Source organism: Seriola lalandi, unplaced genomic scaffold (assembly GCF_002814215.2).
Source record: "Seriola lalandi dorsalis isolate HSWRI2012SDOR001 ecotype SW California unplaced genomic scaffold, Sedor1 jcf7180001959707, whole genome shotgun sequence".
NCBI lineage: Eukaryota > Metazoa > Chordata > Actinopteri > Carangiformes > Carangidae > Seriola > Seriola lalandi.
This window is the reverse complement of record NW_019430376.1, coordinates 616-1649: the sequence shown is the minus strand read 5'-3', so window position 1 is coordinate 1649 and position 1034 is coordinate 616. Positions and strand designations below refer to the sequence as shown.

The window sequence follows — 1034 nt, the reverse complement described above, 5'->3', positions numbered from 1 at the left end:
AATGTGTTTTTGGTGTCTTATAATCTTGGGAAATCAAAATCTCAAACCTTAAAAATCATGATCACAACACGTGTATCCTCTGAGAAGACGTCAGACATACCACTGTTCTCTGTTTGTTGGGCAGGAAGACCCTAACGATGGGTTTCTGGGGGGAGCGAGGGTTGGCTCGGCTGGCGTCAGTGGGGGTCTGCAGGACAGCCAAGGTGTTGGGGGCTGAGGGAAAGGCCTGCGCCCCCCCTCCGACCCCACAGCCTCCCATCTTGACCTCCAGAAGGGCTGGCATTGGAGAAGGAGAGCAGGAGAAGTCTGTACCATTCCCCATGGCCTCCAGCAGCTGCTGCTCCCTCTGCTGCAGGGCGTCTAGTTTACTGGTGTACTCCTCATAGGCCTGGTAGGGACAACACACCAGAGAGCCTTCACTCAACAGCTTCAAAGCCTCAAGTGACAAACACAAGATTTATTTTCTGGAAAGTTATATTTACTAAAAGCCAAAACACTCTTACCTCTAGATATATGGAGGGAGGATTGTGTTCTCCTCCAAACTTGTCCAGTAGAGCCTCTAAGTGTTCTTGTGTCAACTTTATCATCTGTTTGATATTCCATATCTGTGAGGGAAACACACCAAACAATGTTAAGGAGTTGATATCTCTCAGTAACTGAACAACAACCTGAGTCTGAGGTCTAGAGAATGAATCTCCCATGACTTCATGGAAAACTACAGGTTGGACATTGTTTTTAATGACTTGTGAACCTACAGAGGTGATAACCTGGGGTGGACAGTAATGAAGTATATTTACTAGAGTACTGTACTTAAATATATTTTTGAGTATCTGTACTTTATTTTAGTATTATTTCTTTTGGAAACTTCTGAATTTTACTCCACTACACTTAAAGACAAATATTGTACATTTGACTCCACATTTAAAATGAAGTACTCGATTCTTCAGTGGAGATTCTTCACCAGAGCACCGTGGCATTATCTTAAGTCCATGTTCGAATATTTAGAAATAAAGAAAATCTAATCTTTTTAAATG

At 42.7% G+C, this 1034-nt stretch overlaps 1 protein-coding gene across 1 annotated transcript; it reads right to left on the bottom strand.

The window, feature by feature from the left end:
- Positions 1–100: 100 nt before the first annotated feature.
- On the bottom strand, positions 101–605 carry LOC111662782 (serine/threonine-protein kinase B-raf-like; the record flags this gene model as incomplete). The annotated part of the gene is made up of 2 exons (XM_023416797.1): positions 101–388; positions 504–605. Coding segments are annotated over 2 exons (390 nt in total), but the record flags the coding sequence as incomplete, so codon positions are not given.
- Positions 606–1034: the final 429 nt, after the last annotated feature.